Source organism: Notothenia rossii (assembly GCF_949606895.1).
Source record: "Notothenia rossii genome assembly, chromosome: 12".
NCBI lineage: Eukaryota > Metazoa > Chordata > Actinopteri > Perciformes > Nototheniidae > Notothenia > Notothenia rossii.
In genome coordinates this window covers 5,907,192-5,928,040 of record NC_136911.1, presented here as the reverse complement: position 1 = coordinate 5,928,040, position 20,849 = coordinate 5,907,192, and the positions used below count along the sequence as shown (strand labels likewise).

General features: G+C 40.9%; 2 protein-coding genes and 1 long non-coding RNA gene across 4 annotated transcripts; 1 reads left to right on the top strand and 2 right to left on the bottom strand.

Moving 5' to 3' along the window:
• Positions 1 to 1,755: 1,755 nt before the first annotated feature.
• On the bottom strand, positions 1,756 to 6,144 carry LOC307026715. Its single transcript, XR_013804432.1, has 2 exons — positions 2,703 to 6,144; positions 1,756 to 1,807 (listed from the first exon to the last, which is right to left on the bottom strand). It is a non-coding gene; the product is annotated as an uncharacterized lncRNA (long non-coding RNA).
• pck2 (phosphoenolpyruvate carboxykinase 2 (mitochondrial)) lies at positions 1,801 to 10,847 on the top strand. The gene is made up of 11 exons (XM_079662290.1): positions 1,801 to 2,220; positions 6,179 to 6,391; positions 6,846 to 7,030; positions 7,121 to 7,191; positions 7,366 to 7,501; positions 7,588 to 7,775; positions 8,000 to 8,162; positions 8,250 to 8,465; positions 8,738 to 8,875; positions 9,099 to 9,194; positions 9,544 to 10,847. The coding sequence occupies exons 1-11, from the start codon at positions 2,189 to 2,191 to the stop codon at positions 10,011 to 10,013; spliced, it is 1,908 nt and encodes a 635-aa protein (XP_079518416.1). The 5' UTR covers positions 1,801 to 2,188; the 3' UTR covers positions 10,014 to 10,847.
• LOC307026701 (B-cell receptor CD22-like) lies at positions 10,601 to 15,314 on the bottom strand. 2 transcript variants are annotated; one of them, XM_079662297.1, is made up of 7 exons: positions 15,144 to 15,314; positions 14,233 to 14,613; positions 12,621 to 12,932; positions 12,286 to 12,549; positions 12,109 to 12,193; positions 11,955 to 11,994; positions 10,601 to 11,434 (listed from the first exon to the last, which is right to left on the bottom strand). In XM_079662297.1, exons 1-7 carry the CDS (start codon positions 15,214 to 15,216, stop codon positions 11,216 to 11,218), a joined length of 1,374 nt encoding a protein of 457 aa, XP_079518423.1. In that variant the 5' UTR covers positions 15,217 to 15,314; the 3' UTR covers positions 10,601 to 11,215. The 2 variants fall into 2 exon arrangements, with proteins under 2 accessions (XP_079518423.1, XP_079518424.1); XM_079662298.1 differs by having other exon boundaries at positions 12,109 to 12,187.
• Positions 15,315 to 20,849: the final 5,535 nt, after the last annotated feature.

Sequence of the window (20,849 nt, the reverse complement as noted above, 5' to 3'; positions counted from 1 at the left end):
AAACCATCAGTGTTTGACATCAAAGCTCCTGCTCTTCCCTTGTCTCCTTCATGAGTCGGTGACGCCCACTGCATTGCTACACAGAAGTTTTCCCCATAAGGTTGATTTTTTTTAAATAAGCTTTTTGCAAAAGTAACCCCTGTTGGGGAAATATTTTCCAAGGCCCATAACTTTGACCAAGTTTATCAGTTTAAACTGTCCTGACTGAGCACACGCACCTGTAACCATGGCTGCTGTGCTCTCAGTGTTTTGTCTGCCTGTTCCTGCCTGTTGGTGTCAGCTGATAGAGGTACTATGGTTCTATCTTGTTGTGCACAATGTTAATTATTCTCTCAGAACTAGCTAAATACATGGGTCTGGGGTAGAGTTCTTCAGAATTGGTTTGGCATCTCAACTGTGTGGTCAGATCGTGGACCGTGACATGTCTCGTGAATTTTCCGTCCGAATCTCCAAATAAACCATCAGTGTTTGCCATCAAAGTTCCAGCTCTCCTCGTGTCTCTCTGAGTCCTGTTTCCAATTACTTCAGAAGTTTTCTCCACAACCCCTGGAGCTAAAACAATGACTGCCTCTAGCTTCTCAAATGTGAGGTTGTGCTGCATTTCTTGATATTCCACGAAAAACTGTTTGAAGAATCTAATTGTTTTTTTCAGACAGTCCAGCAAACAGGCAACTATGGGATATTTTTTCAGGGACACTTTTCGCTAATCGGTTAATCATTAAGCAGTTAATAAAAAAATTAATTAGATAATAGAAATATACCTACGATAAACATATACACTGCAACTTCAGACTCAACTTTTTGGTACTTGCATAATTTATATCAGACTAAAAAGTCTGATATGAGTTAACTGTACTGTTGTGAGAAAAATGAAATATAATACAATAAAATCATTTTGCTTGCATTCTGGAACTTGACATTTACATTTTGTCTCCCATTGGATTGTTTACGTTTTTTATTTTTGTACTCTGTATTAAAGGTGAAATCCACCTATGTTACAAATTCAGTTTGGTACATTTCCCAGGATTGTAGTTTTGTAGTTGTGCAAATCTTTTGTGGCTCTGAAGGGAGATTTATAAAGAAATTGGAGAAAAATAATCCAGATGTTATCATCAGGGTTTTGGATTTGGCTCAGAAAGCTAAACAGAAAGACACAAACCTATAAAAGATCTAAATTGATTGCGGGAAATAAATGTCTTAATATCTTGTCGTTCCCTGCTTCAATGTCCCTTTTTTCTCATCTGTGTCTTATTAATTCACCAACTTTATGACAATGTAGGAAAATATAGTTAACAATAGATGACAACTTCCAACTCACTTTTTTCCAATTGAACATAGAAAAGAAAAACTTAGAGAAAAGTAAAGTGGGCTATTTCAGTAACAATAAGAGAAAACAATAAGTAATGGGATTAAGTGGCATAAAATACAATGCAGGATATACAAAAACATATCATTTGAGGAGTGACGTGTAAAGACAAAAGGACATTTGGTCGTGAATGAATATTGCAAGAAACCTTTACTAAGTTTGATGGGCTACTCACGTGTTGCCTATTGTAGCTGAATATAGCTTACCACCATTGTAACTTTTGCAATTAAATGTATACAAGCATTGGTTTCATTTTGTAACCTGAAACCTATTATTCTTCACGTAAAGCTTTTATAAAGGAGGGTTTCACATGGACACTCGGTGAGATCTATTTCCGCACCCCTGCTCGTATTTCCGCTGTTCCTGTGTTTTGCCGCGGCGGTGCAGGAACTACAGAAACTTGCGTCAGCCGGGAGGGGGAGGGGCAAGCAGCTCAGACTTCTGAAGAGGACAAAAACATGGACACAATCATGCGAAGAAGTAAACTACATTATATTTAAATTAGGAAGAAGGAAGCCCTCCTCTTTTAAAGATCAGTCCGCGGCACTTTCTAAAGCAGCGTGAGGCGTTTAGGGACCCTCGGAGAACGAAGTAGTTTGTACAGTGACCGTGCATCAGCAGCAGGACGGGATACAGTGCTCACATCAAGGTGCATCCGTGTGAATGTCCACGTTGAACAAAGTGCAAGGTCCCCTCTCAGCTCAGATATGAGCAGCGACCAGCTCTAGACACCAAGCTCCCCACTTTTACTCCGCATCTCACTTCAATGTGCCTTTTTACACATTTATTTTGTATAAGCTAAGTTATTTTTTTGCACCGAAAATGTCCTGCCTGTTGCTGGGAGTCATACGAAGGTGAGTGTTGGACAAGTTTGAGTGTTGTTTGTTTTTAAAAGTCGTGTTTTAGCTTCGAGAACAACACATTTGAGTAATTGCGTCAGAATATTCAACATGGCTAAATGGTTTTGTCATTCATTCAAGAATATGCAACTCAAAGTTAAAGTAAATGGCCTGCTAACGAATACACCCTGTCTTTTTATTTCAAACACTACAACAGATATTATGATTGTTTCCTGTCAAACATATTAAATATAGAGCTCTTCTGGATAGAGTTGTTTCTGACCATTTTTGAACAAAAAAATGCACACATTTTAACAAAAAAGAAATAATGACTCATATTTCATAGATTTTTAGGAACAAGTGACTCTAAAGTGCCCCAGTTTTAACAAAAACTTAGTAATGACAGACATTTCATATATTTAAAAGATGCTTTTCTAATGAAGCAATGCATATGGCACTATATTCCAGCATTGTTACATCTTAATTTCCATACTTACTGCTGCTGAAACTTGTCCAACTTGATCTTAGAGACAACCATAGATAAGAAGGACTTGTCCATATATCTTAAACCACACTTCGCTTATGTGCTTTTAAAAGGGGGCTTTCTTATTCTGCATTCCTTCTCTTCACCACTTTCCCCTTCCAGGCTTTGTGATGACACCCCATCACACTGGGACTCTGACAATGTGAGCACTGCATGGCATTGTTTGCTTGCTTTTCTTTGGTCATTAAGAATGGATGTGAGTGACACCATTGCACGACATGTGATTCAGTGACAGGGAGGCCCATGTTGCTGTGCTCATCTGTTTGTATTTCTGCCTGAGAGATAGTAAACTGCTGGAGAGCAATCACTCCTCTATTTGCCTGAATGTCCTGGAGCATGTTCCGTGTATTTCCCCCGAGTACTCGGTGTACCGTGTGTGTGAGGATAATGAATGCAGCACGTGTGCATGTTCTAAGTGATACTCATGGCTTGTCTCATGAGTAGACTCTGCCCTAAAGAGGCTATTGACCATGGATCAGTGTGAGGGGGGCTCAGTGTAGGCGTGTCTGGTTGTGGTGTGTGAGGATTGGCTTGCTGACTGGAGGTGTGTCAGGAGGAGAAGTTGCTCAGCTAGAAGCAGACAGGGGAATGGATGCCAAATCAGGATTATCTGCCCTTTGACATTCCTCTTCCGCCTCGGGACAAATTCCTTTGTACCAAAATGTGCAGCCTTTTAAAAATAAAATGTTTCCTCTTCAATCCTACCGAGATTTAAAAGGGTTTCCTAACAGATGATGTCTAGATAAAGTAATACATTTCTTGAAGCATGCTCAACAGGTACGGGGAAGTGGGTCCAGGAGTTAGGAGGCACACAGAGACAAAAGCATGAGAAGATGTAGGGGGAAATAGGGGGCATCAGAGTCTGGAAAAGCATCTATGTATGATGCAAAGGAGGAGTAACACAGCTGCTAATCCTGTCCCACTGCTTTTATCTCCGGTCTCAAGTCAACCGATGACGATTCAGAAAACAAATGGAAAATCAACATAGTCAATATTTTTGTTTGTTCTTTCAAATCCAGTCCAACTTGTTCAGATCCTAGTCCCATTTGGAGTTAATGTTCAGCAACTCCTGAAGGGTTACAGTAACAAGTGGCATAACAGGGTTAATTATTGGTAGCATAGCTAATGTATACTGTGTGTGCGAGGAAACAACTCACCAATGCTCATGTTAGACCTAATGAGGATCCTAACAAAGAATAAGAGCTGTTCAAGCAGAAGGTTTTATCTTATATCAGACCAACAAAGTGTCTTTTCTTTTTTATAAGGTCAATCTCGGTTGTTTGCTCTGATACAGTAACACTATTGTTCTTTTAGCTCCCCATCAGCCTCATTTTTTCAGTTTATTTGAATCAAAAGTTAAAAAAAACAGACACTTTAGCAAAGTTTATTTTACGAAGAAGAGTGTTTAAGTGTGGCTATGCATGGATACATCGATCCCTTGAGATTTATTTTTAGCCTCAACATATGTTTGACATTTGGGTTTGGAGAAAAATGTGCCAAACGCTTTTTGGCGGATTGCCAATCAAGCTGTACATTTTTCTGAACGTGTTGTACTTTTATCTTTATCACAAAGTAAAGCACTTTTAAAGAGGAATATCAATCGTAAATAAAAATGGAAAAAGCTTTAACACCGCAAATTACTGTCGGGAGATTTTTCAGTCTTGAGAAATATCTATAAGTATTCCCTTCAAGCGAAATAAACCCCAACAGCCTCCTTCATTGAGGTTGCTTTGAGTGCATGACAATGACAGGGAGCAGCTCAGTTTACCATATTCATACTTTCAGATTTTCTCTCATCCAGACTAAGGTGTGTAAACAGGAAGAGGGTGCAATCCAGAGCCACCTTAATCAGGAAATAGACCTGGAACCTTAGAATGTATAGAGAAGTAAATAGGGGTGGAAGTTCAAGGTCAAATGTCATGAGGAAGAACTATGCCCCCATTGTATGCATGCAACAATATGTGTTTTGTAAGGTCGCCTGCATTACATCGCCTGCATTACATACTAACAGTACCAATAAAAAACATTTGATCTGAAAAGCAGACATTGTTATTTGCAGTTCTAAAGAACCAAGATGGCGATGGCCCGAATGCTTCCAATAGGTATATAGAGGATGTCTTAATACATGGACTACTTGTTTAGCTACAGCCAACCAGACTGTGTCAATATTACAAAACGGGTAATTCACTTTGCTGTCTCTCACTGTATCTCCAGCCTGCATTCTCAGCACAAACTGGCTCAATGGTTGGTTCATGATTGATTGCTCCCACATCAATGGTTAAACATCTGGCGTGGTACAGGACGGGGAGTTTGAACCCTGAGGAGTTAGTCTGCTCTGAGCTCTTTGCCCTGTCAGGCTGCATGTTATTGTTTATCCACTTTGAGCCTCTCTGCGTTCCTGCCGCCTGTGTCCTTTGTTCGCGACAACCTGATTTACTTGTGTGTCTGTCTACATGCACAAGAAGACGTGTGTGTGCCTGTAATGCACGTATTTAATGGCACACCCAGTGCAGGCAATTGAGGGCATCGTGTTTGGAATTGATTGGACAGACAAAGATGAGTGATTTGTATTTCCAGTCAAATAAGTAATTCACACGGGTCATTGTGTGTTGAAAACCCCCCTTAATGTATTTGTTCTGGGCTTCTCATCTCTGCATACAGGATAACAAATGTCATATTTTTGGACATTTCAAAGAGGCCATCTGGGGTCATCCACATTGTCCAAAGACAGACAATGGAATAGACGATGTGTGTATGCTTTGTTTTCTACAGACACACACAGGGTTGTGGTTTACCAGCTTGCATAGCTACTGTGCTCTCAATGGCTGCTGTTTGTGAGTATCATTCTGCTATAAAAACAATAGGCCGGCCCCCGCGTGCCCCTCTTTGTGTGGTGAAGTGTGTTTGAGGCTCTCAGGTTGCACTCAAAACTGCATGAAAGCCACCTTGATATCACCGCTGTCATGTGAATAGCATGCGACTCCAATTTAGGGCCTTATTTTTAACTTGTGTTCGTTCTCATGCAACTCAATCGGTATCTGTTAGAATAAAAATGAACAAAGTGAGAGACTGAATGCGTGTTAAGAAGGTCTCTCATTGAGATGAATAAGGACACATCCCTGCATTATATACGCTGGTCATCCCGGTGGGGTAATCCAGTTTCTTCCTACTTTGCTAATGTCAGCTCCTAAGGAGAAACATTTGACAAAAAGCTGTGTTCTCCTGTTTGGATGTTCTTTTTTTTAACTCATGTTAAATTGTTTAATTATGTAAACTCATCAATTTAATGTGAAGAAGAGAACAGCGAGGTCTTGTGAGGTCATAGTAGCATTAAAGAGATGGATTTCAAAACGGAACGATGAGGAGTTTCTGTAAACGCAATCGTTGTTGCAATTTCCATTTGAATGACTAATGTTTATTTTTTTCCAGACATGGTGGTGTTGGGGCAAGTGTCGGGGTCCGGTCCCTGGCCTCCTTCCCCTCACTGCCGCCGGCGGTGGCTGACTTTGTGAAGGGGGCGGTAGATGAGTGTAAGCCTGCCCGCGTGCATGTGGTGACGGGGACCCCGGAGGAGACGGCCAACATCCTGGCAGGTCTGGAGAAGGAGGGGATGGTCAAGAGGCTCAACAAATATGACAACTGGTGAGGACACTAAAATACATCTATATGCTGATGGTTTTTTAAGAGGGGTTTGTAAATGTATCAATTATAGCCTGATTTTTAATCACATTTTGTATCCTCATAAATATTTGTATGGTTGCTAAAAGTGTTTTTATGTTTGTTTTTGATTTTCATGTATTGTGTCTTGATATTTGTCTATGTTGATGTTACACATGGTGCTGCTATGATACCAAATTTCAAAAGTAAAATTTCAGACTTGATCTGACCATTAAAGTATTACCGCTATCGTTTGATTTTTGGAGAAACAAAAAGAGAAATCCAAAATCCCCAAAAAGTAATTGTTATTATTTTGATCCAGGCTAATCCAATGTACAATATAGGGCAGTGTTAGATTATCGCTTATCCTATTTAGCTTAAGTGTCCCCTTGACAATAAGTTCCTCTGCAACATCCTCTGATTCCTGCTCTTTTTCCAGTTGGTTGGCGCGTACAGACCCAAAGGATGTGGCTCGTGTTGAGAGCAAGACTGTGATTGTGACCAAGAACCAGAGAGACACCATCCCCATCCCCGCTGGGGGGGTGAAGAGTCAGCTGGGCAGCTGGATGAGCAATTCAGACTGGCAAACAGCCAGACAGGAGCGCTTCCCGGGCTGCATGACCGGTACGTTGCGGGTCAGCGGAACAGCATGAGAAGTCGCTTGTAGAGGAAATATGTTCTGCATTAATGTGTTATCCATTCTTCTCTCTGCAGGTCGCACCATGTATGTGATTCCCTTCAGTATGGGTCCTGTCGGCTCGCCTCTATCTAAATATGGTGTCCAGGTACTGACTTCTTCCTGTCAATACTTACTCTTCAGGAAAATAGCATTCAATAAAGCGATAAGCCTTCCTATCACACAATATGTGTTCTTATTATCGCTGAAGCCCTTAATGGTCATTACTCACTGAACTTTCAGGTTGTAGATCAGCATGATAATCACTGTCTTCCACTTGAAGGTGACTGACTCACCGTACGTCGTGGCCAGTATGGGGATCATGACGCGCATGGGCACCCCCGTCCTGAACAAACTGTCTGAAGGAGAAGAGTTTGTCCGCTGTCAGCACTCACTGGGACGACCTCTACCACTCAAAGGTACACATTCAAAGAACCTGCAACAAGTTGTTACAAGAGCTTTGTATTTCCAACTTACAAATCTCCCCTCTCTGCCTCCTCTCCAGCTCCCCTGATAAACTCGTGGCCCTGTAACCCGGAGCAGGTGCTGATTTCTCACCTGCCAGACACCCGGCAGATCATGTCCTTTGGCAGCGGCTACGGAGGAAACTCTCTCCTGGGGAAGAAGTGCTTCGCCCTCCGCATCGCATCCCGCATCGCCAAGGATGAAGGCTGGCTGGCCGAGCACATGCTGGTGAGTGTGGGACCTTGCTGCCTAAAGCTGCCCTTGCATGATCAATTATTTCATCTGTGCACACCGCGAGGCATGGTGCAAATCCTTGTGGTGAGAACAGCTAGTTCAGTTTAATGTTTCGACTACTGCTGAACATAGTTGGTTAAAAGGTGCTGAGTCATGGCGCTCTCTCACTTTGACTTATGATGGGGTAAAAATGATATTCACCTCTCTCCCCTCCTCAGATCCTGGGTATCACCAACCCTCAGGGGGTGAAGCGGTACGTGGCAGCAGCCTTCCCCAGTGCTTGTGGTAAAACCAACCTGGCCATGATGAAACCGTCTCTGCCCGGCTGGAAGGTGGAGTGTGTGGGCGACGACATTGCGTGGATGAAGTTTGACAGCCAAGGTGAGAAGGAGGAGGATGTCCCTCACACATAGAATCGCTTTGTTTCCTTATGCGTGGTGTCAATAATCCTGACGTCTGTCTCTGCAGGGAAACTGAGAGCCATCAACCCTGAGAACGGATTCTTCGGCGTGGCTCCCGGCACCTCAGATAAGACCAACCCCTACGCCATGGCCACCATCGCCAGAAACACCGTGTTCACCAACGTTGGCGAGACCAGCGATGGAGGAGTGTGGTGGGAGGGCCTCGACCCCCCTGCCCCTGGTGTCTCACTCACAGACTGGCACGGCAAATCCTGGAAGCACGGTAAGATAGTTTACACATAGAGCTATCATTTGATAATGTATTTTGTTATCTCTTTCATTACATAAACTATGCTCTCCTAAAAAGTCCAAACTAACTAAAGAGTAACTAAGAGCTATAGTATTTATAGTGCCATCTGGTGGTGTGTCAAAGCATCACATTTTTAGAAATGGAGAGATTTATGATCAGACATTGTATAAACTATAATGGTGGTCGTTTAAAAACGCAATTTTAATTTTAAGGTAGAATAAACGTTGTTCTCCTCTGTATTAAAGGAAGCTCAACGCAGTGTGCCCACCCCAACTCCCGCTTCTGTGCCCCGGCGGCTCAGTGTCCCATCATTGACCCCCTGTGGGAGAGCGAGGAGGGCGTTCCCATCGACGCCATCATCTTCGGAGGCAGGAGGCCTGAAGGTTTGTGCTGCTCTCAATTCACATCGAAGGAAATAGTTGCAAAACTTTGTTGATGGGCATTTGGATACATGTTTTACATTTTAGAAATGAGCTTAAGTTCGTCTACAGGTCTCTTACATCTCAGCCATGTTGTCTCATCCTTCGACAGCACAATCAAATCAACTAAATTACGTAAACATACAAGTACCTGTGCATTAACTGTGATACGTATTGATGTTGTCAGGAGTCCCTCTGGTTTACGAGTCTTTCAACTGGCAACACGGAGTCTTTGTTGGAGCCTCCATGAGGTCTGAGGCCACGGCAGCTGCTGAGCATCACGGTACAAACTCACATTTATTTTTCAATACCTTTTTTGATAATCTATTTTCTTTTATTTATATTTTTCTTCCTACGTGGAATCAATTGAATTTGGGTTTAAACTTCTATCTTTTTGGTTTTTAAAGGTAAGGGTGGGAGTTGATGAGTTTCTTTAAAATAAATAAAATAGAAAGTGACTGATTTGATTTTATATTGTCTTATTATAGTGACTAGTTTTTAGATTGTCATCAATTTGACTGTATCAGCCATAAAGGGTTGTCCAATTGATAGGGTGTTTTAGGTTATGGACTCTGGTATAATAAGGAAGTCACTTTAGATATGACTAATATTGCTTATTCTTTATCCTCCAGGCAAGATGATTATGCACGACCCCTTCGCCATGCGTCCGTTCTTCGGCTACAACTTTGGCGACTACCTCTCTCACTGGCTGAGCATGGAGCGCCGTAAGGCCCCCACCCACCTGCCCAAGATCTTCCACGTCAACTGGTTCAGAAAGGACCCCGCCACCGGCTCTTTCCTCTGGCCAGGCTTCGGCGAAAACGCCCGCGCACTGGAGTGGATCTTCAGGCGCTGCAGCCGGGAGCGGGAGGACGAGGCGGCCAAGAAGAGCATCATCGGCTGGCTGCCAGAAGATGGCGCCATCAACACTAAAGGTCTGAGCGGCAGTGTGGATATGGGCGCTCTGTTCGATGTGCCCAAGTCTTTCTGGCAGCAGGAGACGAAGGAGCTGAGAGCTTACTTCAGTCAGCAGGTCGGAGCCGATCTGCCCGCTCAGGTGGAGGCGGAGCTGAAGGCGCTGGAGGACAGAGTGCACAATTAAAACCCTACTGACAGGAAGTTCATCCTGAAACAGGGAGGAAGTCACTGATGGCAGGATTCAGATCATTATGGTGCAATTAGAGTCACAGGCTTTGTTTACATACACAGAAAAGAAAGTTTTTACAATGTGAGATACGTACTGACAAGCTAGTATGAGCGCAACGCCTCAAAAAGACCATCACCCAGGCCAGTATTACACTTTCTCTGTGCATGAAAACACAACCAGTGACTCTTGGCTTTCTCTTTTATCAAGAGAAATATGTTGGGGAATTAAATGTCCGAGATAAAAAGCTAATAATTCAATAACTTTGGACACGACTTCACACTATAACTGTAACTCTGAGGTTTGACTCCACATGAAGGCTAGATTTTGTGTCAAGCTTGGTATGTTGAGAAGCTAATGCCACTACCTCCATATATTCATCTGCTATGGTACTAAACATGGCCAATAATGTTTCCAAAACAATTTCTAGGCTGCTAATGTTATAAGCTGGAGACCAAATATGTTTTTGGCATTGTTCTAAAAAAAAGTTATTAAAAAAAAAAGGATTTTAAGTGAATTTGGGCACCAGATATTTTAATACAACATTAACCAAGCCTCAACAATCTTTTTGGTCTTTTATTTTGAAACATTACAGCAGGATTTACTATGCATAATTCATCTTGACACTTTTGTAATGTCTGTGATTAAAATGTATGATTTCAGGGGATGTTTACACATAAAATGTGAAATGTTGGACCAATAAATGCAACTGAGATTATTAGGTTATTTTTAGAAGTTGTATGCCACGGTTTTTATTACAGTGAAACAAATAAATACCTTCAAATGCAGAAACTGTCTCTTGTACCTTATTGTAGATAACTGAATCAAATCAAAACATGTAATATATCACAAAATGAAATTGAATACAATATTGTATGTACAGTCAAGTTACCTATAATTACTGTTCATGTCATTTAGCATAGTTCCCCAAGAAGACTTGTGGTATTACCTTGATCTGACATGCAGATAAACACAAATGGCCATATAAGGTCAATTTTCACATATAAATTACAATGATTTACAAAAGTATCTGAGCTGCAGAGGGGGGAGGTTTTAAACTCCCCTTTTTTTAACCGGTTGGTAATAAATACCCTTCCTGTTGAGGTGTCTTGTTCAATATAAAGACAACACCTTATATGTAAACAATGTAAGTAAGTGTGTTAATGCGTCTCAGATTTCTTCTTCACTTGAGCGTAGAGGTCCTCTGGTCTGTTTGCTGTCTCTGACACTTTGACCTGAGCGTACAGCGTGTCCTCCGTCTGTCCACCGCCCTGCTCTGAGACAGGGGGACTTTCATTCCTCTGCTTGGAGAAGTCGATCTCTCCATAGTGGATTTCTTCTTCTTCTGTTTTACTCGCCAGTTCTTCACCTGTTTGACTCTGAAGATAGGAAGGGTTGTGCAGCTTTACAAAGAAAGTTACGACAAAAACAAGATAAAGTGCAACAGAAACACATTGAAACATGAATTTCTTTAAAAGCTTAAATAATAAGACCAATAAAAAAGCGTAAAAGTATGACAGGTATACAATACAATAATTAAAGTTACAGTGCAGTGTGAAATATACAGCTATGATGCAAGAAAAGGGTAGAAAAAGGTTTAAATCCAATATTCAAATAATAAAATATTGTTATTCAATTTATAATACACACATAATACTGTTTTGGCAAGAGTTAGGCATTTTTTTAACTTATTTGCCTTGGAGTTTTTTTTGTACTTTACAGTAACAGACGATCTCTTAACCTCAAAAAAACTAATTTAAAGCATTACTATTGTTCTTCGTCCAATTGTGTCACAGTAATATTGTTATACACTTTTGTTTTTTGTGACATTCTGACAGCCCTAGTTACACACCCCTCTCATATTAAGTAACCTTACAGGGAAGTTCAGTTTGTACTCACCTGGGTCTGTTCTGCAGTCGGATGTGTTGAAATTAAACGCCTGCAACATGTAACAATAATGATGCTGTGCTTTAGGTTCAACAAACAGACTGCCATGAAGATAACATGTGAGTGCATTTAACTGAACACCTTCTTAAAATGTTGTGATACTTACCAACCACAGAGAACCAGGCAGATGAGTACCACGATTCCAACGGTTCCTCCAATAACCGCCCCCCACTGTTCAAAGTTGACTTCACCTCAAGACAAAACAAAACCATAAGAGACTAAATAAAAAGTGTTGAACATTAACAATAACAATGTAACCTTGCTGGGTTACTTCAATAGTTACCTATAATAGTCAGCAGGATCGTTGGCGACTTTCCATTACCAAGCTCATTTGTGGCCACACAGTAATAACGTCCTCCCTCTGTGGCATTAAAGCTGTAAATCTCTCCCTGTGAGACGTTCATGTTTCCATCTTGGCTCTCCTTGAACCAGGTGAAGCTGCTGACGGGAGGCTGGGCTCTGCTGGAGCAGCTCAGCTCCACCCAGCTGCCCGCTGACACCAAACCTGAGGACGGACTGACGGAGGCAGAGGTGTCCTTAGGAGCATCTGAGGAAAATGTGAGATTAACTTCATTCAAATCATGCCATCATGTACTGACAATCACAGGTTGTTCTTACATGAAACATGGAGAGTCTGTGTCTCCTCTGCTGTCTTCACATCTTTCCCTTCATTCACAGGATAGCTGGCAGAGCAGGTGATGTTGAATCCATCCTGTTGGTCTGTCAGAGTGAGGGTCTTCTGGATCTTAGTCGTGAAGGTCCGATCTGGGTTTTCCTCCATTGTGTTGGGAGGGTCTTGTTGGAGAGTCCAGGTGAGTTTAGGAGGGGATTGTGGACAGGGAGCTGGAGCTGAGCAGGTTACAGTGACAGACTCCGCCTCCTTCAGATCACCTGGGTTTGAAATGTTAATTCTGGGGCTTGGAGGAGAATCTGTGGTTGAACAAATATCAGATTATACACTGAAAAACACTGTGCTGTGTTTTTAACCACATTTGTGTAACTGTAAATTCTCATGTAATCTCCCATTAATAATTTCAGGACCTCTTAGTTTTATCTTGGAAGGGTAACAAAGTGAACAAAGTCACATTCATTTAGATTTTTCCTGTTACTGCTACGGTACTTCCCCTAGGCATGTGATGCAGTAAAGTTCTGCATTTACAGTGTCTATTGATAGTGTATTCATTCAGACATTCAAATCAATGACACCTGGTTTCTGTCACATTTAACCAGAAGTAGAAGAAGAAGTACTCAGATCCTTAACATAAGTAAAATACTATGTTCTTAAAATATTCCATTATGAATTCAAAATGTTACTGAAGTATTGGAGCAAAATTGTTATTATCAAAATGTATGTGTTAAATACTTGGTTAATAATTATTATAAAGGGCATCATATCAACAGCATATCATGTGATTTATATGAAAAAAAAACTATGAAAAACTATGGTAAATAAATCTAGTGGACTAAAAGTATGACATTTGTGTGAGGATCTACAGTGCTCCCTCCTTCTTTTCCAAGTTCTGTGTTTGTTTTTGTCTATCTGTCTTCCTGGCTGGGCGTGGCTGGCCTACATTCTGATTCCCGCCAACTCACCTCCGCTGCTGTTGTTCATCTCACTGATTGCCACTACTCACCTGCACCTGCTTAAAACCCTGGTTCCCATCCTCAGTTTTCGCCAGTTCTTCGTTTATTCATCAGTGGTAAACTATCGTCCAGGCCTATTAGCCTTTTTCCTACTTTTTTGATGCTCAGAGTGAGAGGATATTCCTTCCTAAACCCTGCTTCTTTCCTGTTTCCAGATCCACACACACCTGCCTCTCTGCCTGCCACGTCCAGCCTCCCCCCCGGTCTGTCCTGCTCCTCGTCTCCCTTCTCTGAGCTCCTCGTCTACACCTTGCCTGTGCCGTGGTCAAATAAAGCCTATTTTTTGACACTTCCTCACAGTGTCTAAGTTCTTGCGTAGCAGGTTCTCATCACCAGTCACTTCACGTGAAGCCTAACAATTTGTTTCCAAACTGTAGTAAAGAAGCAGTATATCTAGGCCTACCTTAAAAAGGAAATACTCAAATAAATGAGTGACTGTACTTAGTTACAATCCACCACTGTTTTACCCAGCACTCATACGGTTGAACAGAAATGTGGTGTAGATAAAGTGCACTACGTTTGCTGTTTAGACCAAAATGGCACTGATTTAACTTTTATTTAAAAAGAATTGTATAGAATCTCTCACCTTTGACTGTTATTTCTAGAGGATCACAATTAGCTGTTGCCAGAAATGGTCTGTTCTCAACTCTGAAGAAGTATCTGCCCGTGGAACTTGTGTTTAACCTGTGAAATAAGGTTGTGCAGTCTCTCTGTTTAAGGTCTCCGGTGATTTCCATTAGGTCGCTGATTTCTGGCTTGCTACTGTTGAAAATCACTTTGTCTGGATTGTTGGCAAAGTCAGCAGTGTCATTAATCCACACTCCGAAGGATTCTCTTGAGCCATCAAATGTTTCTCCAACTTTGTTAGCACTGAAGTTACATGGGACATGAAGACAGGATCCATTTAGTGCTTCCATCTCCTGAGGGGTTGTCAGGAGCAGGTGAGTCAGACACTCAGTGTTAGCCCCTGTGAAACAAATCTTCATGAATGGAGCAGTAACACTTCATTTGTTTAGCACCTGCCCTACCACTATCCTACAACCATGAAAAACAACATAAACATGTGACGATTTGAGAGCAATGCACGCGAGCCAATACATTAAACATATTTTAAAAGTTGTAAAACATAAGAAAATAAAAACTAGATTTAAATAACAACAATACAATTGAATTAAAAAGGGGATTAATAAAATCACATTCTTTTAAAATTTGAATACAACACAAAAATAATAAATAAATTAACAATAACATTTTTAGAATATAAACAGGTGATCAATATAATTACAATGACATTTTACAATGTAAATGTAATTAAGTGAATTAAATAATGTAAACAATGGTATAAACCATTCTTAATCAAAGGCCTGGCTAGGTGCCTTTTTAAGTTAACTTTTAAGATTTCCAGCAGCTCGTACCCTTTCTGTTTTTGTTTTTTTATTAAATCAAATGAATGAATTAAAGCATTTTCCTGAAGTAAACATGGAACAAAGAGCTCACCTGAAAGGAAGAAGAGACTCAGTAAAATGTTGGCTGTCACCATTCTCACAGACTGGACTGCACTGAATGTCATAACCTAGGTTTCAAGCAGAATAATGCAGTTACTCTCAGAGAGCACCGAGCTTTGCACAACCACAATGTTCTGTGGTTTAACTGACTTACTTCTGCAAGGCAAATCTGCACCTAACAAAATAATACAACTGCTAGTTTGACAAGAATAAATAATGTTTTCTTATGTGTTCACTTTTCACAAACTAACTTCCTTTGTTGAAGCTGTGGTCATTGAAGTCGACTTCCTATCATTTGAGAAGAGACAGCCTGTGCCGTTCTTTACAGCAGAGAAATAGAAGAAGTTCTCACCCTAGCCACTCATACATGTTTTGCTTTTCACACTAAGTGTTTCTCTATATTAAATATATAATTACTGGTGGATGTGGGGGAAACTTCTGTAGCAATTGGAAACAGGATTCAGAGAGGCACGAGGAGAGCTGGAGCTTTGATGGCAAACACTGGTGGTTTATTTGGAGTTACTCAACGTTCCTTCCAGAGGGAGTTTCTCTCTCCCCCGTGAGAGCGTGTGCTCAGTCAGGACCGTTTAAACTGATAAACTGGGTCAAAGTTATGGGCCTTGGGAAATATTTCCCCAACACTTAGTTACATTCTAACACCCATCTTAATTGTTGTGAAGAAAGCTACTCAAATTTGAAATGACTAAATGAAATAGAATAATTAAAAAAACAATAAATAGAGTTGAATGTATTTCTACTTATTTCCTTTCAGTCCTGAACTCAATCATGGAAGCAAACATTAACATAGTGTCAGTGTCATTTCCTCAGTGCGAGTGTGAGAGGAAAAGAGAGGTAAAGAAGTTGTAATTTAAACACTCATATGGACTCAATCATAACAGAAACAAAACCACAACTTCCCTAACATGGTAAACAATGATCTGATGAAACAGAAACAGGAATATCTGTGGCACTTTGTTGGTTTAAAATGACGATAGCTTGCATGCAACACCGAGGAGAAAAAGGAACTGTCACTCTCTTTGATGACCACATGCAGAAGGAACTCTGTAAATTGTGACATTGAGGAATGAAGGTGTTTTAATGGTGAAATATGAGCATAACAATTATTTAAAGGTGCTTAAAATATATTTTATTTTGTTGAATAAAAACCAAATAAATCTGTGCATCATTCAAATTGATTCACAATACATACATAAGAAACTGAGATTACTTAAAAAATGCCACTTCAAACATTTTAAAAGATGCATGAGTGCTTCAAGTGACTGACACACACACACACACACACACACACACACACACACACACACACACACACACACACACACACACACACACACACACACACACACACACACACACACACACACACACACACACACACACACACACATACACATACATGTTTACAACTGACAGAAAGCTGTAGATGTGGGAGGTTATGAGTTTCCCTTCATTGTATTAAAACAGTCCAGGGGCCGTATTCACAAAGGATCTTAGGGCTAAAAGTCAGTGGCGTTTTCTCCTGGAGGCCAAGGGAAGCCAGGCTTCCCCTGTTTTTTCGGATTGTAGTTATAATTTTAATAAATAAATAAAAACACTTCGTTTAGTTTCGGAAATTCTTTGTTGTGTGTTGCTGCCGGCCCGTCTCTCCCCCATTCTCATTGAGTATTTTACAAAGAGTGAAACAGCGCCCCTCTAGATGTTATGGTGAAACAGTAGATTGCACTCTCTGTTGCGAGAGGAGGCCAGCCGAAATTTGCTTCCTTTGGTGAAAAAAAATGGAGGGATTGACCAATCAGATGAGGCTCACGTCATGCCCCTGCCAACCTGTGATTGGTCATTCATAAGAAACTGAGATTACTTAAAAAATGCCATTTCAAACATTTTAAAAGATGCATGAGTGCTTCAAGTGACACACACACACACACACACACACACACACACACACACACACACACACACACACACACACACACACACACACACACACACACACACACACACACACACACACACACACACACACACACACACACACACACACACACACACACACACTTACTTACATGTTTACAACTGACATAAAGCTGCAGATGTGGGAGGTTATGAGTTTCCCTTCATTGTGTTAAAACATTCCAGGTCTCCATTTCTACAAACTTGAGTTATTCAATAATGTTTATCTTCAAAACGTTTTAATGGACTTTGTGTCTTTGCATCATTCCTTCACTTGAGCGTAGAGGTCCTCTGGTTGCCTAGCAGCCTGTGTTAGGCTGTCTGCTGTGTGTGGCACTTTGACCTGAGCGTACAGCGTTTCCTCCTTCTGCCCCCCGTCCTGCACCGGGACAGGGGTCGACCAGGGGTCTGCTTGGAGAAATCGATCTCTCCGTAGTGGATTTCCTCATCCGGCTCCTCAATAGTCAGCTCTTCATTCTGTAAAAACGTAAGCAGCAGCAAATATGTCTGTCAAAAGATGATTCCTCTTTTGTGGTTTGTACAATCTTTCACCACATCATGTTAGAAACTGGATATTTGTACAGATCTGTTGCATTTCTTCCTCTTTTTTACTCATGGAGAAACTTAGACATGTGATTTTTCCTACAGTATACAGTCCATTATTGTAAACAATTGATTCCTACCAGACTCTGTTGTTCAGTTGAGCACGTCCAAAACCCCCGTCTCCCACGCAACAGAGCGCTGTAAGTAAAAAAGTCGATAAGAAATTATTCAGGAAATTAGAAAATGTGTAACTTCAATGCTTTGATTTGTGAGACTTACAGAACAATGACAACCAGGGAGATGAGTAGGATGATCCCAATGATGACTCCCTGATACGCTGGCTCCATTATAGAGGGGTTAGGTTTCATTTCATTTTCATTTCCATCTTTATTTCAAACAGATTAAAAAAACAAAAACAAAAAAATGTGAAAAAACAGAATACCATATTGTTAGAATAGCCTACAGTATTTATCAATATTCCTAATAATATTTACATATTCACCAAAAAATAATCATGATATATATTCAACAAAAATATTGATATTAATAATAATAATAAATCATATGTGTCCGAAAGGGAGCAGGCGGAAGCAAATGCTTATTAATGAATGTACTGCTGATCAATGATTATCCTTACATTTATACATTTACAATACTTTCTCATCTTCAATCACCTTTCTTCATTCTCATAGTTTTCCAAAAAAGTGTTTCTGTACATCCTTTTAAACTGAATGATATGTGTGCTTTGTTTTAACTCCTGCTCCAAACCGTTCCATAACATCCCCCCACAGATTGTTATGCTCATACTTCTCAGTTGTTCTGACATTGAGTTGTTTCAAATGTAGATTTCCTCTCAAATGATACCCCACCTCTCTGTCTATGAACAATGTTTGTAATTTCCTAGGAAGTAGATTATTTCTTGCTCTGTACATGATTTGTGCAGTTTTAAATGTAACCAGTAAACTTCAGTGTGTGTGACTTCAGGAATAATACATTAGTGTGTTCAAGATATCCAACATTATTGATTATTCTTATAGCCCTTTTTTTGTAATGTGTGTAACGGCTGTAGGTTGGTTTTGTAAGTGTTTCCCCAAATCTCCCCACAGATGAGGGGTGACCCTGGCAGGACGAAGCCACACACCCAGAAGTCCTGAGGGGTGAAGTCCCTGCAGCACCACCACCACTCCCCCCCCCCATCATCACTCGTATGCATTCCCAAGTATTATGGGGAAGATGCCACCACGCTCAGGAGGTGCTCTGATGCTGGCAACAAAACGGTGAAGACCTATCTACTGCACTAAGTGCCTGGTGCCTCAATTCAAAAACACTAAACACATTCAGGTTGTGTAAACTTTTTCTTTTTTGCCAGTGTTTACAAGAAAAATGCTTGTGGTGTTATTTCGGTTTTAGTGTAGTTTTTTAGTGTGTTATTTTTTAAATAAATCTGCTCCTGTTGGAGACAAATTTATCCTATGTTTCCTAACTTTTATTGTGTAAGTAAACCTTCCTACAAGTGTTAGTTGGGTGATAAACGTGTAAGGACTGTGGCAAAGTCCACACACAGACAAACACACACACACACACACACACACACACACACACACACACACACACACACACACACACACACACACACACACACACACACACCCACACACACACACACACACACACACACACACACACACACACACACACACACACACACACACACACACACACACACACACACACACACCAAGTGTTTCACTCTTAGTTAAAATTAAATGATTTATAAAAGTCTAATAACAAAATAAATGCAGGCTATAAACAATTGAACACATGCCTGCATTGCAACATATATCAAGTAAATTGCAAAACAACTGCAACTGCATTGCTACAATCCCAAACCACTACTTGTAATGGCAGCCAGCTCTGGACACTATTGGAGTGATGCAAGGCAGTCCATGAAGCTGATTGCTTTTCTCTGCAAGGGAAGACACACATATCAAACTAAATCAATAAATGCAACATACAGTATCTGACATTTCTGTTGCGCGCACACGCACGCACGCACACACACACACACACACACACACACACACACACACACACACACACACACACACACACACACACACACACACACACAGGGGTTAAAGTGGGCGGGAACGATCCAGAACAGCGTTCCGGCACCTTCGATTAATAAGTAAATAAATCTGATTGGCAGTTTCATACATAATAATGTCAAGCGAGTTCACAGGGCTGCCAACTCTCACACAATTGAGATTTTTCACACGCTCTCAGCCACAAATCCATTTTCTCAAGCAGTGAAAAACAAATTCATAACTGATAATGTCATGGTGCGAAAAGAGGACACTACTGCACATTGCGCAACAGCAGCACCAGGCAGCAGACCATCTGAATAGCGAGAAATATACACAAATGTATTATATTGTAACTTATTCCCATGCATGTTGCTCAAAGTAATCTCAGTCAGTCTCACTTCTGCGGCTCTCCCTCTCCTCTCGCGCCAGTGCGATGAGCCGCGCAGAGCCGGACGCATCAATGGACTCATCCAATTGAACCGCGAATTTAGACCCTCTCAGTCTTTCCAGCAGTTGTGATTTGATATCAGCAGACATGTCCTAAATTCGTCGTCTGCTCTTTAGCAGAAACAGACGTAACATTAACCATCCGTTGTTGTTGCTGGCTGTAGTCCTCGCCCTTCCTCTCAAAAAAAGCCCGGTCTTTTTTTACATAATGGATGCTTGGTCTCGAGGTGCCTCTTCAATTTGGCAGGCTTCATCGCCTCATTGGCAAGACACCGCAGGCATATCAGACATTTCGGTTTCCCTTCCCCTTCAATAAATCCATATTGGAGATACTCCTCATCGTATTTCCTTACTTTTGTTTTTCATTTACTTCATTTGTAGCCGTAACCGGTCGTTTTAAAAATCGGTCCATCTTCGTAGTATGCTAGCCGTGTTATCCTATGATGCTAGAAGTGGCGCTCTCTGACTGACGTACCAGTTATTGTTGTTTCCATGGTAACGGGTGACGCGCTTGATTTTTAAATGTATAGATTCGTTAGATTAGAACGTAATCTATGAACTATTTTAGATTAAAAAAAATAAAATATTATTTGTTGAACTTGAAGCCTTTTGTAAAAAAAATAATAATGAAAAAAAAATGATATCATGAT

Excerpts from the sequence above, each read along its gene's own strand:
- LOC307026701 (XM_079662297.1), bottom strand. The coding sequence starts at position 15,216 with ATGACATTCAGTGCAGTCCAGTCTGTGAGAATGGTGACAGCCAACATT. Across the intron at positions 12,194-12,285 it reads GATCCTGCTGACTATTATAG|GTGAAGTCAACTTTGAACAG; the intron begins GTAACTATTGAA and ends TTTTGTCTTGAG. Across the intron at positions 11,435-11,954 it reads CGACTGCAGAACAGACCCAG|AGTCAAACAGGTGAAGAACT; the intron begins GTGAGTACAAAC and ends TCCTATCTTCAG.
- pck2 (XM_079662290.1), top strand. The coding sequence starts at position 2,189 with ATGTCCTGCCTGTTGCTGGGAGTCATACGAAG. Across the intron at positions 8,466-8,737 it reads CGGCAAATCCTGGAAGCACG|GAAGCTCAACGCAGTGTGCC; the intron begins GTAAGATAGTTT and ends TCTGTATTAAAG. Across the intron at positions 9,195-9,543 it reads GGCAGCTGCTGAGCATCACG|GCAAGATGATTATGCACGAC; the intron begins GTACAAACTCAC and ends TTTATCCTCCAG.